Here is a 26361-nt window from a genome sequence, read left to right as displayed (position 1 = left end):
CGTGTCCACTTCTTAAACATGGGCCAGAAAAAGACAGCCTATTTTAAATTTTCCCTTTTAAGTAAAATTATTCAAAAGGTAACTTTGAGTTCATTTTAAAAGCGATGACTTAAATTCAAATTAAATATGCTGTGACTTAAGTATTATTATTTTTAAATCAAAAGCAAAAGAAGAAGAAAATACTCATAAATTCATAATTCAGTGATTTGACAAATGTCAGTACAAGTTTTACAAGACTCCAACTTTTTTGACTCAACAAGTTGATTTTGGACTTGAATAGGGACTTGGGGTCAACACTCAAACTTGGCAAACACTCTGCAAACTGGAAGACCCAAGGAATTCAAATATTTTTAAGGATTTAAAACTTGTTTTAAGTTCCCTTTAATAAATAAATCTTAAAGATACAGTAACATATTCAAATAGAAGTTACTTGGATGAAATACACGGGTATATATTGATCACATAAGTATAAACACAAATTTTAGCTGAAATAAAAACTCTTTAGATATATAAATATTGTTAAACAGATATAAAACTCGTGGAATGTGAAATCCAGGGCATCAAAACAATTATCAAAGCTAAAACTAAAATTCTATTGATCAAAGGAGCTTGCATTACTCTTCCCAATTCCCAACCTCACAGTAAGTCATGAATCGGTGCCTAAGATAGGTCCTAGATGATGATATGGCCATGATCTTTTCTTGTGTCTCAGTGAATAATGTGCATATTCAAGTGATGAAAGTAAATATAAATGGTTATGCTCTTGTTTGACCCTATGTAGGATACTAATCGATGGGATTGTTCTATGAGTTATTTGTGCAAGTCATGATTGATACATTTTTGCATCATGAAAATGGTATTTCTTGTCAACTATGATTTAACTTTTATTTGACAGGTAATGACTATAACATGCCAACTTTGCATATGGAAGTTCTTGTGTAAGTAGGAGATATTTTCCACATCATGTCAAATTATGATATTGTTATTAGGATTTAACTGTGTAGTTTTTGAGTCAAGCTCATTGACCCACATTTCATGAGTGGTAATTCACATGAATCCATCTCTTATGAGAATAAATGGAACAATTAGCACTCATTGGATCTAGGTGATGCTCACAGAGGTGAAGCACCGGGACTTCCCAAGAGGTCACCCATCCCAGTACTACTCCATTTTGAGCGCCCTTAGCTACAAAGTTTCCTCCATGGTTAAACCCACTTGCTTGCAACCCCATTTGCAAAACCTTCACCAAGTGTTGTGCCTAATGAACCATTCATTAGAATGCCCCTTAAGTTCATCAATTGATAAGTAGGAGATATTTTCTTTAACAAGTCAAATTGTGATATTACTATCAGGATTTATTTGTGTAATTTTGAAGTCAAACTCATTGACCCATATTTCATGAGTAGTGATTCACACGAATCCATCTTTCATGAGAATAAATGGAACACTTAGCACTCATTAGATCTAGGTGATATCCATAGAGGTGAAGCACTAGGACTCCTTGAGAGGTCATCCATCCCAATAATTAAGCTCACTCAAGCTGGAGTAGTTTTGGGATGGGTGACCTCCTGAAAAGTCTCGATGCTTCACCTCTGTGAGCATTACCCAGATCCAAAGAGTGCGAATTGTTCCATTTATTCTAATAAGAGATGGATTCAAGTGAATAACTACTCATGAAATATGGGTCAATGAGTTTGACTTAAAAACTCCACAATTAAATCCTAATAGCAATATCAAAAGTTCTTGTATACTAAACAAGATGTTCAATGTATGAAACAAGATAATCCTTGATTCTGGTTTTAAGTATGAAGATGCAGAAGTTTGTAATAAGGGGCATGTATTTTGTAGATTTTATGATCATGATTTATGTAGTAACCACCCTAGATTTATTTTTTTAGTTTGAAAACCAATCAACAAGATATAGCTAACATTGAGGGTTAGCTTTAGATCACATACATGCAACCCAACCCATATTGACAAATACTCTTAAAGATAAGAAACTCGTTGAGTAGGGGATATCTGCTCCAACTCAATTAGTACAATGATATTGTAATGTCCCCAATTTTGTCGGCATTAGAGGTTCAGGGATTAGCCTATTATTGTGATCCTTGTAGGCTAATTATTATGGATAGAGGGTCTTTTGTGGCAATGGCTTGGTTTGGGAGGGTCTTATCTTCTCGAAATCTCAGTAAGCTACAGGTTGGTCTTTGTTTGCTCAAATTGGACTTCGTTTGCGCTTAGTTTTGTGTACTTACTAGTTGTGGTAAGTTGGTGTTGATCGAGATGGACCCTTTCTATTTTTGGAAAGTGCATTTGGTCACATGGAGAAATAATAGGTATAACTCCTATTTCAGACAACATATTTAAATGATGAGTATTTTGGGGGCTATTATATTTTTAGTGGCCAAATTATTATTAATTATTAAATGGCTTATTGTAAAGTTATAATTTAACTTTATAATTTCACTTAAGTTGAGAGTTGGAGTTATCATTGGAAAGTGTCATTTATTTATTAGTTAAGCCGAGTCAAGTGAGAGACTCTAATGGAAGCTTCTAATTAATGTTGTGTGGTGAAGCTTCTTAAGTGAAGTTACATTTTGGCAACAAAAGGAATCTAGAGGTTATAAATACAAGAACATTTGTTGAGAAAAACATGTTTGAAAATTAATTTGCTTTTGTTGCCTTTGATGCTTATTCCTGTGTTCTGAATTGTGAGCCCTTGTTGAAGTATAAGGGTCTGGTCTTGAGTTGTGCATTGATTCCACAGCTGAGGTATTATGGATCAAGTTCTAAGTACTTTACCAATTCTCCTTACTTTGTTGACTGTATCTAAGGAGAGATTCTTTCTATGGCGTGATTTGAAGAAAGATTATCTTCTGGAATTTGGATTGGATCTGCTGTAAGGAGTTCTGATTCTAATTGATAAATCTGAAGCCATAATTTGGTGGTTGAATTTATATCTGGAGGTCTGCAGATTTGTTAATTCTGGCAATTGTGGTTGTAAACGAAGGCAAATACCATTAAGATAAGATATAAGATAAGATAATGATATTAATGTCCAACAAAAGACCAAAAAGAGGTCTATGGGACTGTATGATATTAAGAGGCTGGATGGCATCATCATCCAAGCCTAATTATTGCAGCCAGCCTTGCATTTGAGTTGGGATGGCTATTGGAAAGTCAGTGTTGCATTTGCTGGGTCTGTGATTCATCCTAGCAGCCTGCATTTGGCTATTCTGGAATTGTGTCTCAACGCTAGCCCTTGCACATCGTTGTTCACACAGCACTCAACATTGGATTGGATGGCTAAGTATTGTGGAATAGCTGCGATTCCATTGGGCCTGTGATTGAGAGGAGAGCTAGATAATTCCCAGTCATGTCGTTCAATATTTAATTCAGGTTCCACTATTAATTACACTGAATTTTAATTATATTGATTTGACAAGAGTTAGTGATCTTTCATTGCACTTTGTCTTTGAGAATTTCTGGAATTGTTGTAGTAGGATTAATTCCTCGTTCTTTAATATTCATGTGTTAGAGAAATTCCAAAAACATTTTCACTTTAGAAAATTGCAAAAAGAGGAAAAAACATCAAACTATACAAAAACTATTCTTTCATCTACAAATTCAGTTTTAGTGAAGTCAAGATTTTTACAAATATGAAACCCACAACTGAAATTCTCTTTAAAATAAACAACTTGATGAGTGGGGATATCCACTCCAACTCATTCAATTCAACGACATGAAAATAGAAAATGAGCATACACATATTTAATTGAGTAGGGGTTGTCACCATCGACGCATTAAAGATTGTTTATATTATTATAATATGCAATAAACTTGGAAACACAGTGTAGAGATCAAACTAGAGATACCAGACAGTGAAATTTTATTACAAACAGGTATCTGAAAAACCCAATTGCTAAGAAATGAAAATGATGAACATACAACAACAAATGAATAAGAAATGTCACTCAAAACCCTAGACGCCCAACTAAAACTCCTCTAACTATATTGGCATAAGGAAATCAGATCTTACTATACTCAAAATGCCTCCCCAATAGTGGATTTTTGCAAGCAAACTGCAAATGACCAAGTCTGAGAAGTCTTGCACCCAACTATGTAGTAGCATTGACAACATAAGGAATGACAACCAAAAAAGGAAGTGGTATGGCCAAAATGCAAAGAACAAATAACAATGAAGCTATCGATATTATCGTAGTAATTACTTGAGAAATCATTCTTGAAATAAGAGGATTATATTGTGAGAACCACCCTTTTTTATTATTACTAGTTAGGTCCTTGTTGGAGCCACCTATGGTAAGAAGGAAGCCTCCCTTGTTGCTGAGAGAAGAGAGTGATTTCACTTAACATTGTCTAAAGTTACAACTTTGTAAGTTGTGGTCACACTGACTTACAAAAATTTTAGCCAACACAGGTTTGTTCCATTTTGTGTCATAGAAAAAGATGTAAATTAAAACACTAAAAAATAGGGAATGGTTCTCACATCCTAAAACATATACAAAGACAAGAAAATTTATGAAGAATAAGACATTTTATATTAAAGAAAGCTCTTAACTCAAAAAATAGTACCAAAGTTTCATTGTCATGTTTTTTATTGACTCACCAACAATCTACTGTATCTCAATCAAATTGCAGTTGTTACATATAATATATATGTCAATATCTTGTTTTATACAATGTTAGTGTTTTGATTATTTTATAATATGTCAGCTTTTATATTTTTCTATTTTGGAACCTAAATGAATTATTTTGACTCCCATTCTCAAATCTACTTAACAATACAAAGCTAGAAACTATGTTCTAGAAAAATCATGCATCATTGATGGCCAAGCCAGCACCTAGGATACCTGTACGATACAACATTGAGAAAAACAATTATGTTCATTGCAGAAAGAGAATGCTCCTTAACTAGCAATTTCATCTAAATTTTGCTAATTTATTTGTTTAAATAATTATCCAAGCTCTAGTTTCATTTGATGGCATTTAAAACATTCAAGTACTTTGAATTGTAAAAAACAACTCATCTTCTGAAGTATCACATTAGGAGATCAAAATAATCATCTTAGCATCAATCAATAACTCTTTATTACTGCCACAAATATTACATGAAGCTTCCTAGTATAGAACAATATCAAGAAATTTTTTAAAAATAAAAATCATCCACATATTTTTACAAGCCAAAAGCAGCAATAAACCTTTTAATAGAATACAGATGATATAATAATTGAAGAGAAACACTCTAATCACTTAGAACATCCAACGCTCTAAACTTTTATTTGAATATTCTTAAAGAGATTGCTAAAAAAATGATTGTCTCCCAAATGGGTTTGAGTAATTATCTCTCATAAAGCCCCACATGACACAAGTACAGAAGAATATGCGATGTACGTACTCATCAAAACGATCAAAGTCTTCTTTCTTAAAAGGAAACTGCTCTGGCCAATCTACATCCTTTAATACCTGTTATAACATAACATTTCTTATTTGATACCAACCAACACAATCTAAAACAGTTGAAGTTTCAATTTGCATTTATCCATAGTTCCATGGTCAATAATAATTAAACCAATACTGAGATTAGTATACAACTTATAGACACTTCAAAAAACTTAAAGATGTACCATATATAAAAGACATGCACCACAGAAAGACATTTTAGAATCCTTTAAAGAACTTGTTACATCCCAATTTTCAACCCAATTTAAAATGTTCATATAGCCATTGAGGTTCACATGAAGTCAATTGACAGTTAAATTTGTTATAATCCTACGAAATGGTAAGATGGTGAGTCATTATAATTTCATATGAAGATAACATGCTAGATGATTATTTATCATGAATTCATGGAATTGAAAGGCAGTTAGCCATTATGATTATTTATGATTATTAACTTGTTATGGTACTATAATTTAATTGTAGAGAATTTCCTTGTAGGGAGCACGTCAAAGGGGTGAAAGCATTGTCAAAAAAGAATTGGGCACAAGATCATCACCATCACTGGGCAAATGGGTATGAATCGTGAATCACCATGGTCGAGGACCTAGCTACTGCATAACAGGATACACACATTAGACACACATGAGCTATTAAGTAAACATTTAAAATATTAATCATTTTAACTTAATTAATGTGTACCTCAAATGGCTTTTGGTTGACTTTTCCACCACACCATTATAATGTATATTTATGTACGTGCACATAGATATAGAAATAAAGGTGATAAAATAATATTATTTTTATACAAGATTCTATCTAATACATACATTTAAATACATGTACAAGAAGATAAAATAATCTTCCAAATAAAGTATGTATTTAAATATACATAATAATAGATACGACCTTGGATAAAATATATAATATGATGCCATCTCATAAATACATCTACGTGCAAGTAGATAAATATATTGTAAGTTATCCTTGATTTATAATCTTCAAATCTTTTTCCATATTTATTCAATTTCTTGCTAGAAAACCGAAATGCACACTTGGCATATTATATTGGCATTCAAGAAGCCAAGTCATTTCTTTATGAGTTACGACTTCTTGGAAGCCATGAAGTTTATCGGAAAACCTCTTTAAATATTTGGAAGCTGTGAGAAACCAAATATATGTTTTTTTTATGAATTGTATCCTTCTTCACGATTTTTATTTTTCTAAACTTTTGGCCACGTTTTCCCCTCTCTTTACCTCTGTTGGAAGTCGAGATTGTTATTCACTCCAAGATTGTGCTTAGGATTTCTCACGAGCAGGGACTGGTTGATAGCGTCCAGCATCCTTCTCAAAAGATAATCAAGTTATGTGGTCGGCATACCATTTCTAATTGAAACATTGTATTCTTTTCTATATTGTTGTGCATGTATTTACGACAGTAAGGAATCTTTCCATAGGATGCCCTAAATGATACAGTGGTATCTGTCACCTCAAATGATACAGTGATATCTGATGTCTTAAATGATACAGTGGTATCTGACGCCCCAAATGATACCGTGGTTTCTGATGCCCTAAATGATCCAATGATAATAGATGCTCTAAATGATATAGTAGTATCTAATACCCTAAATGATATAGTGGTATCTGACAACCCAAATGATACAGTGGTATTTGATGTCCTAAATGATCCAATAGTAACGGATGCCCTAATTAACACAGTGGTATGTGATGCCCTAAATGATCCAATGATAATAGATGCCCTAATTGATATAGTGGTATGTGATGCCCTAAATGATTCAATGGTAATAGATGCCCTAATTGATATAGTGGTATTTGATAGTAATTGTCATTTGATCCTAAGTGGGTATTTGTGGACTAACCTGGGTGTTTGCAGAAGCATCCCTAGATTGATTTCAATTTCGAATTCCATGGTATGTAGATTTTAATTTCCATAGTAAATTCATTGATGGTGTTTTCAATTGTTAATTATGAAATTTCCATTTAACTGACTATAACCGTTAATCTCATTCACTTGAACGTAACTGATATAACTGTCATCCTGTGAAAATGAAGTAATAACTGTATTTCTTTGATATGTTAGTTGTTAGTTAACACCCGGGAAAAAGTGTTTGTTACAGAACTGCTAGCAATAAGTGAACAGTCACTAGCATGGAATATCCTAAGACAATATAAATCTAGTTGCAAGAACACCTAACCTCCTAGAAACATTCCAAATACCTGTGCGTCTAGAAGAACTAGAACCTCATAATCAAGATTCTTGAAGCCCAAGAATCCAACAATCCATGAAGACATAACCTCAGCTCTTAAAGTAGAAAACCCCAAGTGAAGATTCCAAACACAACAAATGAATTAAATAGTCATTACAACAAGCAGAAGAACTTCTTGTGATGACACTTAAATGGGGTCTTTAGTCTTTTTGCAGAAGAGATTAAAAACATTTCTAATTGTCCATCATCTCCCTATTGCTCTCTTCTTTTAATTATCTAATACTCCCAAAGGTCATACCCTTATGGGTATTACTTTAATAATTATCTTATAATTATAATATATTATTGTTATTTTACTTATTAATATTCTATTATGTTTCATTAATTATTTTATTTAATTTACATTCTTATTTTTTAAATTATTCCTTCTTGTGTAACATCTACTAAATAATTTCATGATTGTTATTTATGATTAATACATTAGTATTATAATATATTGTTATTGTATGACATATTTTTATTAAAGATATAATTATAGTTAAAATTATTATTCATTCATAATATAATTATATTATTTATTCTTTTATATTATGTTAATAATTATTTTTTATTTAAGTTCAAATGTTTGGAGAACATAAAATCGTACACCTTTTCTTTATCAATTGGAAAGAAACCTTACTGAAGGTTAAGATTCTCTATTCCAAACATACTTTGTTTGCATCCTTTCAAACACCACCCTATTTTGAAAAACTTCACTTTGCGTTGCTGCCAAGTCAATTTGGTCGACGACAACATTTTCTTCATTGTTTCATACGTGGAATCTACGTCAGCCTCAAGTGGGACCTTTTACCTACCAATCTCTTTGCCTTTCTATGAAAATGAGTTAGATGATATAAACGGCAGTATTTTTTGTTTTATGTAATACATTCTAATAATTTGAATGAGAATTGAAAAATTATAATAAAAATAAACAGTATATTGCACTATGAAAATGTGCGTGAATGTGAAAAAAGAGCAATGAAGGGACAAATAACATTCTGAAATAAGGGAAAAATAATAATGCGGAAGCAATAATAAGAAGGGAAGAGCAAGCTAAGTCAATGATACGAATTTGAATTGCAAGCAAGTTGATAGAAACACTAACGGGTTTATAAAAGAATATACTATACTCTACACAATAGATCATTGGCAGGAGGGAATCAAATAACACCACAAATTATCTAACCCGTAGATACCTTAGTACATCACAATTAGTATATTCCATCCAAATCATTAAGGGGGCATATTAGGTGGAAAAAACGGTACCAAGAAGAGCATTGAATAAAAAGGTTAATATACTATTCCCATATCGATCACGGAGGTAGTAAAAATGAAGGGATCCACCAATCTTAAACAAGGGCAGTAAACTCACATAAAACACTAGCGAAGCCAAAGTACATGATGGGGAACTCGCACATAGGGCATCAACCGACCCATATAGATCATGTAATTCCAAAGGGATGAACTGTGTGAAGACAATATGGAGTGGCAATGAAAGAAGTATATATTATAATAACATAACGAAGACATAATGGTTTAGAGCCTCGGGTACCGACCCCAAAGCTAAGTAGAAAATAAGCGAAATTTTGTTCAGCTCGGTAGGGAATTTTCTTCTTTATTTGATAGCAAATTTTCTTCTATATTTGATAGCTATATTTTTCCATTTGGCAATGATTTTTTCTCCATGAGACAATTTTTTGAAGCATTGGCAGAATAAAAAGTAATTTCAGAATTATTCCAATAGTAAAATGGCTCTACAACCACTAAAAAAGCAAGCGATATATAATGCTTCATACTTTAATAAAATAAAGTATACGGCAACAAAAACCCTACCAATCTACAATAGATATGAAATTCTACAAAACTTGGAGGAAGGTCCATTTGAGGGAAAGGGCATAGGGAAGGACCAAAACCTTGAAATCAGAAGTATTCAAAGGCCGGATAAAAATCTAGGACGGATTCAATCAAAAAACAAAAAAAATATTTCTCAAAAACCACATGCGAGCGCAATTACAAGGAGTGGAAAACACCCAAGTTCATAAGCCATCACAAAGATTTGAAGGGCAGAGAAGGGTTCAGATTACCCAGAATAAGGATGTGGCAAAAGCATTACAACATCCAAGCCAGATTTCAAAAGTAAATTGGGTTTCTACTAGAAAAATATGTAAGGCAATACAGGGATAGCAAACAACTAGTGGTGCTCGACAAATCCACTGAAGTCTTTCCCAATAACCATAAAAAGGAATGAAGGGGGCAAACCTTACGTCCCACCTCACAAAAGAATAGATGATGCTCATAAACAAAAACCAAAACATCTACCAAGTAAGAAATTGCCAGAACCCGAATGTGAGGATAAGCAAGATGGATGTTCTAATGCCCAAAGAACTATAGATGGAATAAAAGATCAAGCAAAGACGAACCTGGCAAACAATAAGGATGGTGAAAAAAATTTGATAATCAATAATATGCACAGCGAAAATAGATCATTTGAATGTCAAGATTTTGAGCTCTTCGCATTTTTGGAATGGGCCAGAAACAAAGAACCCAAATTTGCCTAGATGGTTGAAAGATCACTATGCGGACCAAGTAAGTATATCTTATCCAATAGACTAATATATATTCAATGTAAAGAAAAAAGAATTAGAGATGAGCTTCTTTCATGCTCTGTTTGTTTTTATAAAGGATATTTTGTTAAACTTATAAAATGGAGACCAAATTTTAGTGAAAATCATGCCAAACAATTACATATACCTACCTAGGTAACAATAACAGCATTACCAATAGAACTACTTCATCTTCAAATTCTAAAACATATCACTTTGGCAATAGGAGATTTGATAGGTTTTGACGCTAACTATAATAAACTCTAACAACATCAAACTCCTTATTAACATAGAGCCAAACTTGCATAAAATAAAACCACTAAAAATAATAACAAATAAAACCACAGAAAAGCACTAACAAGTTTGCGAGGAACGCCAAACTAGCCCCAAGATATGTGGGACCATTTGAGGCGTTAGAAGTCGTAAGCTTGGTAGCCTACACAATTGCCCTACCTCCAGCCCTTGCCAGAATGCATAATGTATTCCACGTATCATCACTTAAGAAATATATCACCCATCATGAGCATGTAATTCACTGGAACCGCTTGCAAGTACAAGATCCAAGGGTGGTGGAAATAGAGTCGCTCTAAATACTCAAGGTGCATAAGCTTCACTTATGGAATCAAGACATAACCAAGTGCAAGGTCCAGTGGGACCAGTATACTAAGGAAAATGCTACTTGGTAAGATTATGATGACATCTTCTAGAAATTTCCTCATCTTTTCTCAAGGACTTGAACTATGAATAAATTGTGATGGAATGCAACAAGGAACTTTATATTGTTTTATTCAATTAGAATGTTTTGTTTCTTTTATATTGCAAAGTTCATCTAATGAAACACAAGGGGGAGGATATGTTACATCCCAAATATTTGCCCAATTTAAATAATCATATAGCCGTTAGGTAATTCATGTGAACTTAGTTGGCTAGTAAATCAGTTGAATATTATGATCGTGTAAAATGGAAATATGGTTGTTCATTTTAACTTATGTGAAGATGACATGTTAGTTGTTCATTACAAATTTTAAAAGAAAATGAATATTTATTATTTTAAAGAAGTTGGATAAGTTAGTTGCTTATTTGAAATCGTGGTTAGCTGTCATGATGATTATAAAAATGATTTTTTATTATAGTTACCTAGATTTATATTAAGCAAAATATTACTATCAAGGAAATTATTATTGGTTGCAAAACACAACAAAGGGGGGGAAGTATTGCCAAAACGGGAGATAGGGTTGGGGCACCAAAAGTTCACTTATGGGCCATTAGGTATGGATCCTAGTCATCTTGGCTAAGGATTTAACGACCAGGCAAGCAAGAGAATACCTTGGCCGACCATGAGCTAACATGTCAGTTCATAACACATATAAACTAAAGAAAAACATTAAGCACTTAATAAGATAAGTTGTTCCCTTTTTATCTGAGATCATTGTGGAGCCTCCTATTATACTTCATATATCGACACCATGATATCATGATACTTATTGTGAGGCCTCGCCCCCCAACCCATCCTAGCATCGATGATACATTATTATCTTTTTTTGATAGTCATGACTCGATATGTCAAAAATATTATTTGATGCACTGAACATTATTATGCTATTTATAATGTGTCATGCTTTACCTTCAGATATTTGATTTCGTCATTTAATACTTTATGAACATGTGCGATGATGAAGTAAATGAATGCAAAACTAACACTTCGAATTTTCCAATTTAATGAATAGAATAAGATAAACAATTGAATTGTAGAAAAATGGATGTTTTAAATTACATGAAATTCTTAATGCATATTTTATATATATATATGTGTGTGTGTGTGTGTGTGTGTGTGTGTGTGTGCATGTGATTTCTTGAACCTACTGATGTGTGCAATGAGTGTGCAAGACATTCAACCGGGAAACCCAATGGAAAGACGGAACTAAAACCCCTTATTAAATTGTGTTATCCTTCTATTGTAATTCTTTGAAGGTTGTTATTGGTCTTACTATTCTCCTAGCTTTTAATTGTTCCTATTATGTCTTTAAGACTTAAAAACATCAAATTTAAGTGCTCTAGCGGTAAGGGTATGGGTGGGGAGTACTTTCCACCCCCTTAGCCTTTTAGTTTGACTTTTAGGGTCACTCAAAAACCCTATTTTTAGTTGATTGCGAAAATTGATTGACTTCTACTTGAGCTGTACTCAAAACTCCATCTTGAGTTACTTGAAGTCTAGTTGAGTTAAGGGATGATACTTAGAGGCATTTTGGAGTAGTTTTGGGATTGTTACCCAATCTCTAGTTTTGGAGAAAGTTTGAAGATTGAAGGAAGAAAAGAGAAAAAGCTCTTCTCAAACCCCAATTTTGCCATAACTCTTTTGGTGAAGGTAGGAGTTCTTCACTCTTTTGGTTTTGTTCTTCATGTTTTTCATGTTTGAATCTTGCATAAAGTATTGTGTTGTCCTTGTTTTTGCTTGCTTGTGTGTTGGGATGGATTTGGAGGGATTTTTTTTTTTTTGTTCTTGATGCATTCTTATGCTTGTCTTGAGGTTTTGTTTTTGAAGGGATTTCATGGGGATTGTTTTGACATTACTCACCCTTGGATAGAAAAGAAGTGGCCATGTACAGGGGTAGGGCCTTAGTTGGACCTCAATGGTGTAGAGTCTCCTCTCATGGTGAGAGGAGGGAAAGAGGGTAGGGTGTATGGGCCCCTACTTGTCATCACATGCCTTGTTTGATATTGTGAATTCTTGAATATGGAAAGGAATGAAAATCCTTGTGGTATTAGCCTCGAAAGGGCCTTGTAGAATAACGGAAGTTCTTGAAGTTTTAGCCTCGAAAGGGCTATGTTATGGCGTGGTGATTGACGTCTCCTATTGGGAAAATCCACCTCCCCCCTAGTCAGGTTCTATGTTTGGACCTAATGTGCAAAACCGGGTTGGGGTGTATGCTTAAAATTGCTCTTGATGTTGTGATGTTCTCCTCGGGTCAACTCTTGTCTTCTCCTTGTATTTCTTTGAAGTTTTGAAGGTATTGGAAGAGAGTACTTGTGAAGGATTTTGAAGAGATTTCATTTGAATTGTAATAATATGTAAAAATGTATTTGAATTTTGATGTATTGGCAAAGACATCGGGTTTCCTTACTGGTTCTTTCCCGATGGAGCCTTGAACCAGAATGAATAATAGAGAAAGAAAAAGATTATGAGATCCTCCTTGTTTTGCTCATGTGACTTGAAATTTTGGCATATGTATGTGAGAAAATAGAATGATAGATAATGTCTTTGAATTATGAATTTCCAAGTTTTCAATTATGTTAATGGAAGGCAATTTGTTATGTTGAAGTTTCCAAATTGATGTGTAAGTATTAAAGGTAAACAAAATCCTACATTGTGATCACAAAGTTATCACTTTCATTGTTAAGTTTCATTGTGAACAAAACCAATTTGATCAAGAGATTATGTATTTCTTTGAATTTAAAAAAAAGGGAACATACACCTTGATGTATGATGAATAGATGAAACATAAATTATAGGAGAGAAAGAGAAAATATAACCTTGTGCACTTCCTTGGACTAGCATGCTTGTTAATGGAATCAATGTTGTCATTGGATTAAAAATCACTCCTTATATAAATATGTATATAGCAATGAGAAGCATGCCCACACTTAGACAAAAATGGCTTCAAAAAACCAAAATGTGCATCTTCAGGATTAAAAAAGCTCTCAGGAAAATGTATGAGAGGAAATTTTAATTCCCCAAGTGACAGAGAATATTCTCTAAGTTATTCTTTTGAATTTCAACCATAATCATTATTAAATCCCTTAAAAAAAAGAATATAAGTTATATACTTTTGAAATTAAACACATTTAAATGAATATCCTATTGACATCACTTACCAAGAAAACTTTAGCATTAAATCCATTCTTCTTGAGAAGGCAAGGTACTTGTCTAGGTCATCATACCTATATGTTTTATTAATCAAACATATTCAAACTTACCCACTAAAGTTATACCTCCCCCACCTCTTACCATTTTCTCCACTTTCCCATTAAGGGCTAGGCATGGCAGATGTAGTACTGCTGTCATTTCCATAATGGGGGGGGAGGGAGGTAAGAAGTTTAATAACTAAGAAAAAAAAAAATTTGAAGCAAAATATGGGACCCTCCTTAATCCCTTTCTCTCCCCAAGCGCTGCCTTGGAGTGAAGGTCACGCAGGTCTGAAGGGGGCAAGGAGAGTCTGCGCACCGCAGACATCGGGCAGCGCACTGGACATAGGGAAGTGCGCAGGGGAGGAGGGGGCCACTTGTGTGATCAGGTCTTTGGGCCTGCGTAGAAGGTAGAAGGGGTAGGTTTTAGGATAGAAGTTCTAGGTTTGTAGTGTAGTTTGTTTTTATTTTATTTGTTTTGTATTATGGATAGTACGTTAGTGATTGGTTAGTAGATTAGATTGTTAGGTTAATATCATATTTAAATTGTGTAATTAGTTTATGTTTTATATAGTTATGTTATATTAAAATTAGTTAGTGTTAGATTTAAGTTAAAATGTTAGTTATGTTTTTAGGTTAGTATGTTTTGTTTTTTTTAGTTTTGTTTAAAGGTTAGTTGTTAATAATGTTAGTATATTATGTTAAGTTAGTAAGTTTAGTATTGGGTATAGGTTGTTAGTTTAGCTTAGTATTATGGAAATTTTAAATTTAAGATGGTTTAGATTTAGTTGTAATTTAAATTAGTATTAGATTTGTTCAAATTGAGTTAGTAGAAATTAATGTTAGTTAATTGATAATTGTTTGAAAGTTTTACTTTAAATGTTATAATATAATTAGTAGTGTTAATCTAAGTTAGTAAAGTCTTGTTAATGAAATTTAGTTTGATTTGTTTTATTCAATCTTAGATATATTATTGATGCTAATGTTGTTTTAAAATAAATCTTAAATTTTAAAAGTACTTAGTTTTAGTAAGTATAGTTAGTTTTAGTTTAGTTATGATTTATTAGTTTTAAGTGTGTAGTTAATTTTTGATTTTTGATTGAATCAATTTGAAAATTAAGTATAACTAGGTATATGTGTCTAGTTGTGATATTCCTTAAAGTTGGTACTTGATTAAGAAAGGTTCTATTTAATTAGACTCGTACCCATTATAATTGTTATTCAATAATTTTAAATGTATATATAATACAAAAAAATAAAAATTATGTAATTACGAAACAATGTCTTTATCGATTTTACAACAATGGTGTAAATTTAACGATTCATTCCCCCTCATGATTTGTAAACTTAAGATATTATGTAGAGAACTTATACCTTAACTATGAATCAAACTCATCAAACTTAACATAGTTTAATTGTTAACCAAAAAAAAAAAATTGTGTGTTTTGCCCCTAGATTTTGGGCATGACACTTATACTTGCACATACATGTCTATGTGTGTGTGTGTGTGTGTGCTCGTAAATCAATATAATGATACAAAAGAAATAAACATTTAAATTTATGCACATGTATGTATATGTGTATGTACAAATAGAGGTGGCATAGATACCATGATGCCCATATATTTAAAAAATCATTTGGAGGGAGAACCTTTATAATTATCATTATTATTGTTACCAGTTTATTTGAGCGATTGCCTATCTTTCCATCGCATTTTTATTTTTCAAATGCTCTTTTCAAATATTTCAAACGATGGAGTTTATTTATTTTTAAATCGATGGAAATTTAATTCTTTTTGGAACCAATGCTTGACTATGTGTCCACCACCTAGGCCCTTCTTGTAACCGAGCATGCATTTGCTGTCATGTCCCCTTTTTAGCGACATAACTTTAACAGGGGATTTGCCTATCATCGACTCTCGTAGGCAAATGATCATGGGAAGAGGGTCATTTTTGTCTTCCGATGATTACAATTTTGCTCTCGAAGAATAATAATTAAGTGGGGCCTACTCGTTCTAATATTAAATTAAGGTTGTACTCTAACTTTATAAAGTTATTTATTTAATTTTATAAAGTTTAATAATTGAAGTACATCATAAAAGAAGATTCCGGAAAACTTCCAGAAACTTCTCAGCGAAGTGAATAAATAGAGGACATAAGGCTCCCATTTGGACAGGCGATTGTGTGGATTCGATTTCTATTACAATTGGAGCAATTTGTAGCCAGTGGTCTGCAAATTCCCATTAGGTCTTTGGGAACGAAAACTCCTTTGGATCTGCATAACTGAGGTGGTGAGATATCCTCCAAAGGGTTGCACATTGGAAATGGTTTTCTGCCATTTTATGTTGAAATTATTTGCAATTTCGAATGACTAAAAAGGTGACGTTTTAGAGTCTTGAGGGTTGGCGAATCTGGGCATTTGAGAACAACAAATTATCTTGCGGCTTAGAGTGCCATTTCAAAAGGACCGGCAGGAGGAGCTAGGGTTACATTTGTATTAGTCGGCAGCTGTTTTAGGCCTCATTTTCGATTTTACCCACTGTTCTATAGCGGAACGCTATCAACTAGCAGATGGACCAAGGGAATCTAATTCCGCAGACTCTAGTTCGCAAAGGATAAGGACTTCCTCCATAGTAGCGTTGCGTGGTTAAGGGACGGCAGTTCAGTCGCAAACCAATATTCATTTCCGGCTCGATGGTCATCATAATAACCCACCCCCGCATCAGGTGGTAACAGTATCGGCACAGGTCTTGGATTGATCGCGCAAGACCAGCAACGGCAGTCAAGAAACGTTGGCCATAGCAATCGCTGGTAAGACAGCAGTGAGAAGAATCCAGGTTCCATTAATGCATATATTCTTGATTGGATTTCGATTGTTCACATCTGCTAATACCATAGCATTTGTATTATTTTCCTGATACTGCTATCAAATTCGACTTGGTCATTTGGATATTTCATGTAATGAAATTTTATGTCAATGTGATAAGCGAAGTACCTCATTTCTGAATTGTGAATTAAAAGACATTAATAGAGCGGGTTATTTCAACAATATCAAGCTTGATTGATAACTGTTTGACGAAATGTCTACCCCTTTGAAAGCTTTAAGATTTTAGGTGTTTTATAAAAAAAGAAGCAATAACCTGACCGGGATATTTCATTTGCGGGTTGTTTTATATATCTTCTCGCCATAACTTTGCAAGCATTCTTCTTCCAATTTTTAGCTCTTCTATTTCATTCCTTTCTTGCAAAAATAATCATAAGCCAAACACTGCGAGCACTACAGTTAGCATTGTGTGAGAGCTCCATATCTTTTAGGAGCCAAGCGTTGTGGTACTAGACTTGCCAAGTCTTTCTTAGCATCCACTTTTGCAGATTTACATTTCCATCTACTAGACAAGGATAGAAATATATATCCACACAAGGTAGCGCACCTCTTTCTAGCGGGTTAAGCATTACATTATTCCTTTATTTATGCTATAGTAGAAGAATCAAATGATGATATCATAGATGCGAACTTCATATGTTATCAATGTATTACTACAAGTAATCTGCTATGCATATGTTACAAATTTATGTATGATATGATGTTTCAAAGCACCGAAGTACTTACTGTGCATATTGATAAAATATGCTGACTTAGACAGAGGTGTTGGCAATATGGCTCTGAGATAAGTACAGTATTTGATGCCATAATAAAATTTATGTACAATGATATGGATTTAGAAATGAAAATTGATACCAGAACTGAACTTTACTCAAGGGATCTCCTAGGAAACATCCATAAGGACCAGAATGGTCAAGAAAAAGGGTGGGAGGAGAGAAAATCCTTGCACTGGAAAAAACAATATGAAAATCAATAATGTAACATGCTATTTTTTTAAAACTATGATTCAAGATAAATTACATGCTATTTTCCTATAGCCTTTTAGAAAATATAATTCAAGATACAGCTCTATTCATAACAGAATGACAAAGTGACAATTATAACAGCTACTTCATATGAAAGAGGAATTAACAAACTTATTCAGATATTGCAATTCATATTTAAAGAGATCAATAACAAACTGATCTAATTCACATGAAATACAGTTATAACTTTCATATCTATTTATTTTCCATTCCTAATTAAATCTTTCAAGTGATAACATAAGGAAAGAACAAACTTAAGTATTGTGATTACATAATAATATGTCAAATGATAAATGAAAAAATACAAAAGAATCAAATACCAAATATGAAGTAGCTAACGCTTACGGTGTTGAGCAAGCCTCGACAATTGGTGGAGAGGAGAAGCATTGCCATGGGCTTAACCTCCCAACCAAAGACCTTTATTTTTCCCCACACAATCTCATCTAAGAAAGGCTCTCCCTACCTCAAGGTTATGCTTGGGGCACCACAGTCCGACCACCTAAGCATCTCAATGTTAAGAGTTTTGACTAGACAGCAGACGAGGATGTGGATATCCTCCATCAACCTACCCTCTTCCACCTAGCACTCTGACCTCTAGTGATCGCAGTAACAAACATGGCACTAACCTACTTTGGCTAAGGATTTTAGTGGACTACTAATTTGCCTAATCACCCACTACTCGACTTAACAACAAGAGTTATATATTGGACAACCATGAGCTGACTTAGTTATTTAATGTTGTTAGATATAAGTACATTATTGATTTCATATTGTTTTTGCCACTACAGGGATGTCTCCTCCCACCCTTTATCTTGACCATTCCGGTCCATATGGGCGCTTCCTAGGAGATCCCTTGAGTAAAGTTCAATTCTCATATCAATTTGCATTTCTCAATCCATATCATTGTACAGAAATTTTATCATGGCATCAAATGTTGTACTTATCTCAGAAGCATATTGCCAACACCTCTATATAAGTCAACATATTTTATCAATATGCACAGTAAGTACTTTGGTGCTTTGAAACATCATATCATACACAAATTTGTAAGTAACATATGCATAGCAGATTACTTGCAGTAATGCATTGACAACATATGAAGTTCACATCTATGATGTCATCGTTTGGTTCTTTTGTTGTAACATAAATAAAGGAATAATGTAATGCATAACCTACTAGAAAGAGGTGTGTTGCCTTGTGCGGGTATAGATTGCTATCCTCATCTGGTAGATGGAAATGGAAATATGCAAAAGTGGATGTTGAAGACTTGGCAAGTCTGGTACCACAATGCTTGGCTCCTAAAAGCCATGGGGCTCTCACACAATGCTAACAGCAATGGTCACAGTCTTTGGCTTATGATTATTGCCGCAAGAAAGGAATGAAATTGCAAAGCTAAAAACTAGAAGAAGAATGCTTGCAAAGTTATGGTGAGAAGATTTATAAAACAGCCCACAAATGCATGGTTGGTTACAAGAAGGGCCAAGGTGGTAGACACATAGTCAAGCATTAGTTCCAAAAAGAATTACATTTCCATCGATTTAAAAACAAATAAACTCCACCAATTGAAATATTTGAAAAGAGCATTTGAAAAATAAAAGCCCGATGCAAATATAGGCAATCGCTCAAATCAACTGGGAACAATAATAATGATAATTGTAAAGGTTCTCCCTCCAAATGATTTTTAAAATATATGTGGTATCTATGCCACCTCTATTTCTACGTACACATACATAAATATGTGAAAATTTAATCATTTATTTCTTTTGTATCATTAAATTGATTTGCACACATTTATATACATGTATGTGCAAGTATAGCTATCATGATATCATGGTGTCAATATATGAAGTATAACAGGAGGCTCCACAATTATCTCAAATAAAAAGGTAACAACTTATTAAGTGCTTAATGTTTTTCTTTAATTGATGAGTGTTATGAACTGATTGGTTACCTCACAGTCGTCCAAGATATACTCTTGCTTGCCTAGTCGTTAAATCCGTAGCCAAGATGGTTAGAATCCATACTTGATGGCCTTTCAGTGGACGTTTGGTGCACAAACCCTAGCTCTCATTTTGGCAATACTCTACCGCCTTGGTTGTGTTTTGCAACCAAGAAAAATTTTCACGATAATAACATATTCCTTAATATAAATCAATGTAACTATAATCAAAATTCATTTTTATAATCATCATAATAGCTAACCACCATTTCAAATAAGAAACTAGCTTTTCCAACTTCTTTAAAATAATAAATATTCAGTTTCTGTTAAAAATTGTAACAAGAAACTAACATATCTTCACATGATTTAAAATGAACAACCATATTTCCATTTCACATGATCATAATATTCAAATCAAGAAAGTGTGCATTCACAATCACTTTTATCCAACTGATTTACTCAACTAGATTACTTAAAGAAAAGTCTACCTAACAAATTGAAATCAAATCTATTCTAAGTGAGGAGTGTCAATCACCATGTAGTATTTTCAAATAGATTACAATAATTCACCATGTAAGACAGAATGATGAATAGTAGTGAATTTTAAAGTATTTTAGCAAACATTATCCTTTTTGAATGAAGAGAGTGTTGGTTCCCAAAACTACAGATTGGAAATCCAAGAGCCTACCACTTCTCCGGTAGGATCTCTCAATCAAATTTTGGCCAACGAACAGAAATCGCTTAGATTCCCCTGCACTTCGAGCTCCGCGACACCCAAGCGGGTAGACCTTCACCTTGAACATTAACTACTCAATACAAGGGTTTTCTATAGCAAATTTAAACTTTGCGAGTTCCTTGGCTGGCAAGGTCCTTGAACTCAATCAGAATGAAACTGGATGCTAGTTAATAGTTGAATGTTTTGTATAAATTTTGTTAATAATGAATTTGATGTTTTCAGAAGGAATATATATAGATTTTCTAACTTTAATAACAAAAGACCAATGCTTTGTTAATCTGGGCAATAGAGTCAACTTCAGGGAACTTTCACGTACAACTTCATAATGTTCAATGCACTTATACTGCCAACAATTTCAATAATCTAGATGCGACAGACCAATTATAATGCAATCTTAAATTAGTCTAGATTGAATTTTAAATCTGCTAAGAAGGAGACAAACTAGACAGAGTTACGGAAACAATTTAATATTTCACAACACGTATGATGATCAAATCTAAAATGCTAACTGACCAAGTCCACTTATCTGATATCAAAATCATATGCAAAATTCTAAAATATAATTACGAAGGACAATTGGCCTGTAGTTTAAATCTCCATGCCACTAATGATGAACAAAGAACATTTTTATTTTATTATTATAATAAAATAATTTTATAATAATAAAATAATGAAATTTCATTATAAAGTCATATTGAAGCCTTATTCCTCCTTACAAAAATACATAAATATAAAAATGCTTCTTCTCAATATATGAATGGACGCTCTGATATTACAATGATGTTTCCAATGAAATAATCTTCATTTATTTATATCCTGATACCTAGAAAGATGTGACTTTTCAACCAAAAGTCATCTCTCTTGTAAAATGAAATATTTCTTTTCTTAATTTTAGACACTAATCGTATTCCTTTAAAAACTTCAATTGGGCATCTTTATCAAATCATCTTCCTTTTATTATTCTCATTTGTTTTTCTTATCAGAATATATTTGTCAAAATATGAATGAAGCCCATCGGTTTCTGCTTTGTCGTGATATCTGGGTAGGGACAAATTTGTTTGTATTATCAAGCATCCAAAATTTTACCATCAACTCATATGGAGATCATTCTAAGTCACATCTCAATTTATCCACAACGAAACTAATTCAATTACCAATGATATCAAAGGCAGTTTCTATCAATTTTCTTAATCACATCTTTTCGGCTTGAAAATATTGAGTATTGGGTGAAATCGTCTTCCAGCTACGCAAACTCCACCATGTTTGTGCCAGGCATCACTTTTGACATTCGACAAGTCATAGAAACTCTTGACGGCATCCCTAGTTTCGTGCTTCTCTTCTACAATTGCTCGTTGGATGAAATTGTGCATTTGTGGGCAGTGGGACAACATTTAACGTTATTACTTCAACTTCATCCCATTTAAATATATTGTATTTCCCTTTTATTAGGCGGTCATGAATAAAAAATCTGGTCTTCCGCAATCTGTTCTATACTAGGCAAGTTTGGGTCTTTTACCTTTCTTATCGTACTCAGGTTCCTGGACATTAGATAGCTTTCTAAGACTAGTATATGTTGTTCCCGCCTTTGAACATGACTGATGCCTCAATATTCATCAGATTTATTTATTTTTATATACGCAACACTTATGCCTATCTTCCTCTTTGCATGTGTTGAGGTCACCTTTTCAATGTATCCTCTTCAATTCTTGGATGCAATACAAATTATATATTCCATTCCTGTCTTCATCTTCATATTGGCTCCGTCCTACTGATCTCCACATGCCCCATGAAAATTAAATTGAGAGAGAGATTCCCACTACCATGGAGCAGGAAATGCAAAAGCAAAACACTACACACCAGCAGTTATAACAGCGGCATTTAAAGAAGTTCATCATATTTTAGTTCTACATAATCATGATGATTTCCAAGGACTACAAATTCATAATCTTGTTGAAGCACAAACTCCAGAACCTTGAGACAGACTCCCGGACCTGGTCATTTATATTAAAGCATTTCTCCAGTATGATCACAATATTTCTATCAAGAGAACTAAAGAACAGTGCTGCAAGAATGAAACTTGACACCAATAATCATGTTTTTAACATGTATGCTAATTGAATTCACCCTTCATAATATGAACGTTCTCATGAATTGTATCTCTAATTGATCTTGACGTAGCAGGATTAGGGACAATCTCATGCTCAACAGTAGCCCTTCAAAAAGAATTTAAGATTGACTAAAACATCTGTAGAATGGCCCCGCTTTGACGGCTTGAAGGATTTTGAAATAAAATCATTAGCATATTTATCAAAATCTGATATCATGGCAATAGTGTAAGTCATGCCCCATAAGAAAGAGTTTTCCTAATTAACAAGGATTGCATCATACAATCCAAAAATTGGAGATAAAGTTTTAATAGAAGTCTCCTAATCTCTAGAAATAGTCATAGAAGAATGGTCATTGTAAAACAGTTTTTAAGGAAGGGCCCTGTTCCCTGAATTCAAGCATTTTTCATGTTCCTCTTTACTATCACATTAATAACATGTTCTTCCTTGATTTTAATGAAGGAACCTGTTGGTTAGGATAGTATTTTGTAGGAACATTGACAAGACTAATCATGATCAAATATAAGAACGATATCAATCATAGGATGAAAAGATCAAGGTCAATGCACTAATAGAGGCTAAATTTTTGGGCTCCCTCAGAGAGAATGCCTTAAAAGGGGTTCAATTACAATGGACAACCAAGATTAAATAGAACTAATGGCCTATATGAATGAACTACAAACTAGGGTTTCCTCCCTTATCATGCAATGATATCAAACATGGGCCAATACAAAAATTTCAATGCTTTTAATTACCAATCAAAAGGCACCAAGTTGTGGACTAATCAAAACTAAGAACTTAATTATCATCCAATGAGGAAGATAATTGCCACATTTACATCAACTGCTCCTTTAGAATATATTTCCTTTGATTGTTTTTCTCTTTGCAAATTCAATGGACCTGGGCAAAATATCATTAAGTTTATCCATTGGAGGACTATGCACCGTTTGCATCTTCCAAAAAGAATTATCTAACTCAGTTGTACTTGTGGAAAGAAATCTTCCGCAATCTAGCATGTTGTCTTGCCCAAAGGCCATGAAGGCATTGAATGCTGCTACCTTTGTCAACTGCTCCCTTCTAGCAGTGTTGCAATCTTCAAAGTGGAGAGCCCTCAAACTTTCCTTAAAATTTCCTAAATCATATTTTCTTCTTTTCTTTCGTCAAATTGAAAAGTTACCTTCACTGCTTCTTGAACCTTATTCTGAATTTCTTAAATTGCAGCACTAAGGCTATGGAATCCTATCATTTCTTGCAATCGTGGAAAAGCTTTTTGTCTAATGGGCTGAAAGTATTCACAAATTGAACCTATGGCTTGGAGTCTTTCTTTTATTGATGTGATTGCATGATATTGCTTCAGGAACTCTAGAAGGAAGGTAATATCCTCCTACACAACTTCCTCCATCCATTCGTTTGACTATTGAAATGTCATCTTCAAATTGTCGATTGACTCTCTTTTAAGGGTGGGAGGTGGTACAAAATGTTTAGTCTCTTTGCTAAATAGGATTGAATATCTACTTGTAGGGTTAATGCCCCCTTCTTTACGGTAATCTCTTGAGGACCTTGGTTAGCCTATTTTCCTATCCTCATAGGCTAATAAATTGATTTAAAAGGGATGTCATCTAGTCATAGTTTTATTTGGGGTGAAACGAAGAAAACATTATTACTATTTAATGATTTATAAAGTTAGTCACTTTATATTATAAGTTAAAGATACTTTATAAAATGACTCTTCTCCCACATTCTTAAAAGTAAGAGCATTCACCGACTTAATAACCTATATAAGCAGAGCTCTTCATTCATTTGGGGATATGTTGTAACTTACAAAATGACACGCCTCAATGGTATGGACACTTCCACCATACTCAACAACACTCTTCCACTATACTAGTCAGCACTTCCACTGTACAATGCACACTTTTTGCATTGTATAGACTTGCACACCACATGCTCACACTCCATACATTGCACATAGTCTGCACAAGCATGTAGTCACATGCACTCCGCACACCACCAACATGCACTCTCGACTCTACATACACACCGTACGCCACTCATACACATTCCTTACACCACCTGCACGTACTCTGCATGCCATCTGTGTGCACTCTACACACCACCTGCATGCTCTATCTCCAACATATCAACTAGTCATTGTATAACCAAGCACGCAACTCAACTCTGTGAGTGCACAATGACGGAACCATAGATAAAATTGTTATACCAAACAATATTATGGATGCAAGAATGAACGGTTGCAAATCAGATATTGTTCTTCCAAATCAAAGATATATTTCTGATTAAGTTCAACGATACAAATTTGTCTCCAAGGGAGGTTTCACAAATTTGGCATTCAAGTACAAGGTGAAATATTCGAGAGGATATTTCCAATGACAAACTAGGGTGGTTGTGAACCACCAAAACTACAATTACAAAATATAAAGAGTTTTCCACCTATGAAACTATATACAAACTAAATTCCGACCAAAATTGCAAATACACAAGACAAATAAACTCCATGATGACTTCCTACAATGCCAACCACGACCTTATAAAGAGCACCAGGAAGTAAGTCAAAAGTTTACAAATAAATGCAATTAAATTTCCACAATCCATATTACATTTTTCTTTCTAGAATCAATTTTGTGACAATTTCCAATGTTCCAAATCAAACTACATGATCCGTCATTAGGATGCAAGAGAGCAAAGGGGTTGAATGATGATGGATCATGTAGTGTGATTTGAAATGCTAAGAAGTGTCACACAATCAAATCCAGAAAAAAAAGAAAATAAGTTTACAAATAAGCCAACATATGCTATTTATTTTTCTATTATCTTGACCATTGTTATTTTACAGCTTAATTAATTAATTAAAGAAGTCCTTTATAATATTATTTAAATTTTGGGACTACTTAATTAATTAATTCAATTAAGTTGCTTTATTTGTTAAGCTTAGCTTAAAATAATTAATTTTATTATAATTTCTTTTATTTTTGGGACTACTTAATTAATTAAATCAATTAAGTCAATTAAAATTAGGGACATTACATATAAGAATATTTAATTCAAGTTATTTCTCTTGTTACTGTTATTTAGCCACTGATTGTTCTGAGGGCGGAAACCCTTGGAACCAAGAAGAATTGGTTAAAAACCCACTGATTCAAAGATTACTGGATTCATACAGAGTTCACATCTGGAGTTAATGGTAGAAGTTTGGCTTCGATTAAGAGCTATGAAGCAGATTGAAGCAAGCATGAACAATGTCATAAAAATTGTATGAACAATGTCGTGAACAATGCATAAATAATGTCATGAACAGTGATACTTCAGTTTGTTGTTCACAAGGTTTTTATGGCTCTTCATTGACATATTTTGCATCTAATCTTTCAGCACCATATTCCTAGGCGTGGACACATATTTGGAGAAGGGACTTCTTTTATGCTGTC

At 33.5% G+C, this 26361-nt stretch overlaps 1 protein-coding gene across 4 annotated transcripts in view; it reads right to left on the bottom strand.

Annotated features, from left to right (window-relative positions):
- LOC149541077 (S-adenosyl-L-methionine-dependent methyltransferases superfamily protein) overlaps positions 1–26361 on the bottom strand; it is a 363739-nt gene that overhangs the window by 297518 nt on the left and 39860 nt on the right. For all 4 annotated transcript variants that reach the window (XR_016356470.1, XM_089802069.1, XM_089802068.1 and 1 more), the window contains exon 3: positions 5417–5484. Coding sequence is in view for 3 of the 4 variants with exons in the window: in XM_089802069.1 (XP_089658195.1) it covers positions 5417–5484 (68 nt within the window). In the remaining variant the exon portion in view is untranslated. The remainder of the gene's footprint in view (positions 1–5416; positions 5485–26361) is intronic.

The sequence above is a fragment of the Cupressus sempervirens genome, chromosome 9 (assembly GCF_028749045.1).
Source record: "Cupressus sempervirens isolate cs-2001-9-10 chromosome 9, ASM2874904v1, whole genome shotgun sequence".
Taxonomy (NCBI): domain Eukaryota; kingdom Viridiplantae; phylum Streptophyta; class Pinopsida; order Cupressales; family Cupressaceae; genus Cupressus; species Cupressus sempervirens.
Note: the sequence above shows the minus strand (reverse complement) of the source record. Positions and strands in the feature narration are given on the sequence as shown.